Source organism: Olea europaea, chromosome 11, assembly GCF_002742605.1.
Source record: "Olea europaea var. sylvestris chromosome 11, O_europaea_v1, whole genome shotgun sequence".
NCBI lineage: Eukaryota > Viridiplantae > Streptophyta > Magnoliopsida > Lamiales > Oleaceae > Olea > Olea europaea.
In genome coordinates this window covers 9461772-9465057 of record NC_036247.1, presented here as the reverse complement: position 1 = coordinate 9465057, position 3286 = coordinate 9461772, and the positions used below count along the sequence as shown (strand labels likewise).

At 36.1% G+C, this 3286-nt stretch overlaps 2 protein-coding genes across 3 annotated transcripts in view; both read right to left on the bottom strand.

Annotated features, from left to right (window-relative positions):
• Nucleotides 1-6: 6 nt before the first annotated feature.
• Nucleotides 7-3267, bottom strand: LOC111403291 (mRNA-capping enzyme subunit alpha-like). Of its 2 annotated transcripts, none has more exons than XM_023031728.1 (4): nucleotides 2468-3267; nucleotides 2266-2364; nucleotides 1959-2048; nucleotides 7-1280 (listed from the first exon to the last, which is right to left on the bottom strand). In XM_023031728.1, exons 1-4 carry the CDS (start codon nucleotides 2594-2596, stop codon nucleotides 1191-1193), a joined length of 408 nt encoding a protein of 135 aa, XP_022887496.1. In that variant the 5' UTR covers nucleotides 2597-3267; the 3' UTR covers nucleotides 7-1190. The 2 variants fall into 2 exon arrangements, with proteins under 2 accessions (XP_022887496.1, XP_022887497.1); XM_023031729.1 differs by having other exon boundaries at nucleotides 7-1277; nucleotides 2468-3029.
• LOC111404433 overlaps nucleotides 2803-3286 on the bottom strand; it is a 16504-nt gene continuing 16020 nt past the window's right edge. Inside the window, exon 8 of the mRNA XM_023033243.1 lies at nucleotides 2803-2871. Within this exon, the coding sequence (XP_022889011.1) occupies nucleotides 2803-2871 (69 nt within the window). The remainder of the gene's footprint in view (nucleotides 2872-3286) is intronic.

Here is a 3286-nt window from a genome sequence, read left to right as displayed (position 1 = left end):
AACTACCACGTACTACTACCGGATATATAATTGATGTGCACTGAAGGTCTGGGTGCAAAAATAAAACTATTTACAAATTAACCCGGGTTTCACCTCTCCCCTAATACCCAGGATAAAGAAGCATTTGCAAGAATGGAAGCCAAAACTTCTGAATCTCAATATGTCAACTGAAGATTGACACAGAAATCAGAGATATTACGCATCAGTAGAACATCATGAGAACCACCAGAATATCAACCTAAGTGCCCTAATCCGTATCGCATGCCTAGGGCACGTATGCACAATTTGATGCATCCACAAGTCGCGAGGAATTCATGAAATTTTCAACTCAATTTCAAAGTTGTTGAGCCAAAGTTGTGAATTAATTCACATTTTTGCCAACCAGATATGCTATTGTGCCTGCAATGCATGATGCAGTAGCTTAAAACTAGCTTTCGAGTCGCACCTAGTCAACTAGACTATGAAACAATCATTTACGCCAATAGACCATTCTAGCACTGTCTTCCTATTATTTAATTGTTCACCTCTTTTACATCACCTACTACTAATATTTTTCAGTTAAAAAGTTATACATTTAAGTGACCTAGATATCAACAAAGAACAGTCTCTTCATTAACAGCATATTTCAGTTGGATGATTAAGAAAAACAATTCATCTAGCTCTATCAAATCAATACGCCAATTAAGTAATTGTTATGATTTAGAATAAAGAAGAATTGCTAGAACTGGTCTCTTAATGATCACGTGAAGGAAAATTTCCATTTGAGCATCCCATACCAAAGTTAAATCAGAGCAACAACAGAAAGTACCAGATTTCAGTATTCATCAGCTAAGTGCACCTCACTACTAGTATATGTTTACAGAGTTTGAGCCATTCTATAACTAAGGATACATAAAAAACATGCATAGTTCAAAGAAGATATAGGGGCTGGATCAGAGGCTCTGCAAAAGAAATAGGTAATTCTGAAATTTGAACACTTAATATATCTAACCATTATGGCCTATTTGTTGCAGGAGATAGGATAGATTGTCCAAGTTTATATTATGAGAGATCTATACATCTATATTGATACACAAATGCAGATTCTAAATTTTGGCTTAGACCGAAAAATGAAGTCAGTTGACAGACATGGGACTTTCCCAACTTCTAACAAGCGGATCAAAAATAGCAGCACTAAAATAAAGTAAATACTAACCCGGGAAAACAACCCGACTTCCTTCCATGAGTTTTTTCTTCCCTCGTTCATAAAGATAAAGTGATTGGCGACTGTCAACCATCTGCTAATGCAAATAGACAGAAAGTTTATCCCCAGAGACGGCAAGAAACATGACTCAAAATTTCATTCACAATCAGCTATAAGAGTTTCTACTCATTTAGAAAAAGTACATAATGATATCAATATTATATAGGAGCATAATTGTGAGATCTGCTAGGGTAGCAGTAGAGAATTTATTATGCCAAATTCTGCCACACTTTTTATCTTTTTGGTCAAGTCATAAAGGAGTTAACTAAACATCTAAGCGTGGTCGAGATAGGGACAGAGATCTGGTTGATGATACTTGGAGAGTAGAAAAATTAATTTAAGTCTAAGTAGATCAAAAAAGGAATAAACAAAACTTCCTTTCTAGTCATCAAATAGATGAAGAGTACAAATCACAGATGGCTCCATGTGAGGATAAATTGAGAGAACGGATAGACCTAAACAGTGTTCAGTCCACATAGCAATGCTTCCCTAGTACAACGAGCTAGAAGAGGGAGAGACCAAATTTAACAGTCTCAGATGGTAGCAGAACATTCAGTTGTATCAGACCGTTCAACAGACGCAGCATTGGATCAAAACAGAGTAGCTATTATAAACAAGGATTAACTTGTACTAATCAACCATAAGAAAGTATAAAAATACAAGTCTTCATTTTCGGGATAAAGAGGAGGAAGAGAAGAATTGCATCAACAAAAACCTCAAAGAGAAAATCAACAGAATTCAGTTCTGGGTATTTCCACTTCAGGAGACCCTCGTGCGTTCGAGGAACATATGGATCATCCCAGCCCTGGCACACAAAAATCATAAGCAACTAGTACCATAAAAATTGACGAGGAAAAATACTAACATTAGATACTTCAGCACATTCCACATTTGAGGGTGACTAGCATGCTTAAGAGAGAGAGAACGGATCACATGCATAAAGCATAGGTACTGTAAAAAACTCACAACCGAAATATAAGCAACTAAATGTGCCACTAATTATCTATTGTCATTGTAAGCACCTGAAAAATAAGACCATCTGCAGCATGTGAAAGCTTTGGAATAAATCCCTTCAAAAGTTTTGTGACTGTAGATAGCAGCCAAAAGTCTTTCCTTCTCACCTGTGAAGCTTCCACATTAGAAAAGGTCCAAGCAGATGGAGATGCGAGCGGGGACAAGAAAAGGACTCAAGATGAAAATCGCATAGCCCAAAAGACGACATACCCTGAATGGTTCCATATCATATCTGTAATAGGGGTTTTTGCTCTGGTATATATTTTGTCGTTCTATATTCCGAGGTTCAATTACTTCCTTCTCAAGCATTTTCCAGCGTTCATAAAAGGGCCGCTGCATTAAAACAAGCGTTTATAATAAAAAAAATATTCCGGTAGAACCAATCGATCACAATAAAAGTAGAATCTTCAATCGTAACAACACCAACACTGTACAGAAGTACAACAGTGGAAAAAATGAATCATGGTAAACTAAATAATTTCATGATTCTGGTACGAGGGAAAATACAACATGAGCATATAATCCATAGTGGCCTGTATCAGGAATTAAGGCTGTTTTACAGTTATAAGATTTAGATTCAATGAGCAGTCAGTCTTCTCTCCATCAACTGATACCTGGATGCAATGAATAAAATAACTTCAAAACATAACATTAGCCTCAGGCATGCTGTCATAAGATATTTCTACAGATTAAATCGCGATACTTGCTAATTTGACGGAAAATAAATGAATATGTCCCTTCAGAATCTCTTATCGATCAAAATTCCAGAAACTATAAATCAAGTTGTATATAAGTATATACCTCAACTGCATATTATATTCCATGTTTTCCTACTAAAGCACATTTCTAGTCATCTTCATTCCCAGGGAAGAATCAATTATTATAGTTAGCCTTTCCCGGTGTTTAAGAATAATAAACTTCCGACTCATTATTAGACATTCAAACGTTGTCAAACCACGAAACTGAAGATCAACAAGATCTGATTTCTACCACGAAACACGTGCAACCAATAATGGACCAAAGCATAAG

Bases quoted from the DNA above. Each gene is read 5' to 3' on its own strand.
- LOC111403291 (XM_023031728.1), bottom strand. From the start codon at position 2,596: ATGCAGCGGCCCTTTTATGAACGCTGGAAAATGCTTGAGAAGGAAGTA. The intron at 2,049-2,265 runs GTGCTTACAATG...TTTGTGTGCCAG, and splicing joins CAGATGGTCTTATTTTTCAG to GGCTGGGATGATCCATATGT. The intron at 1,281-1,958 runs GTTTTTGTTGAT...TATTTGCATTAG, and splicing joins CTGTTGATTTTCTCTTTGAG to CAGATGGTTGACAGTCGCCA.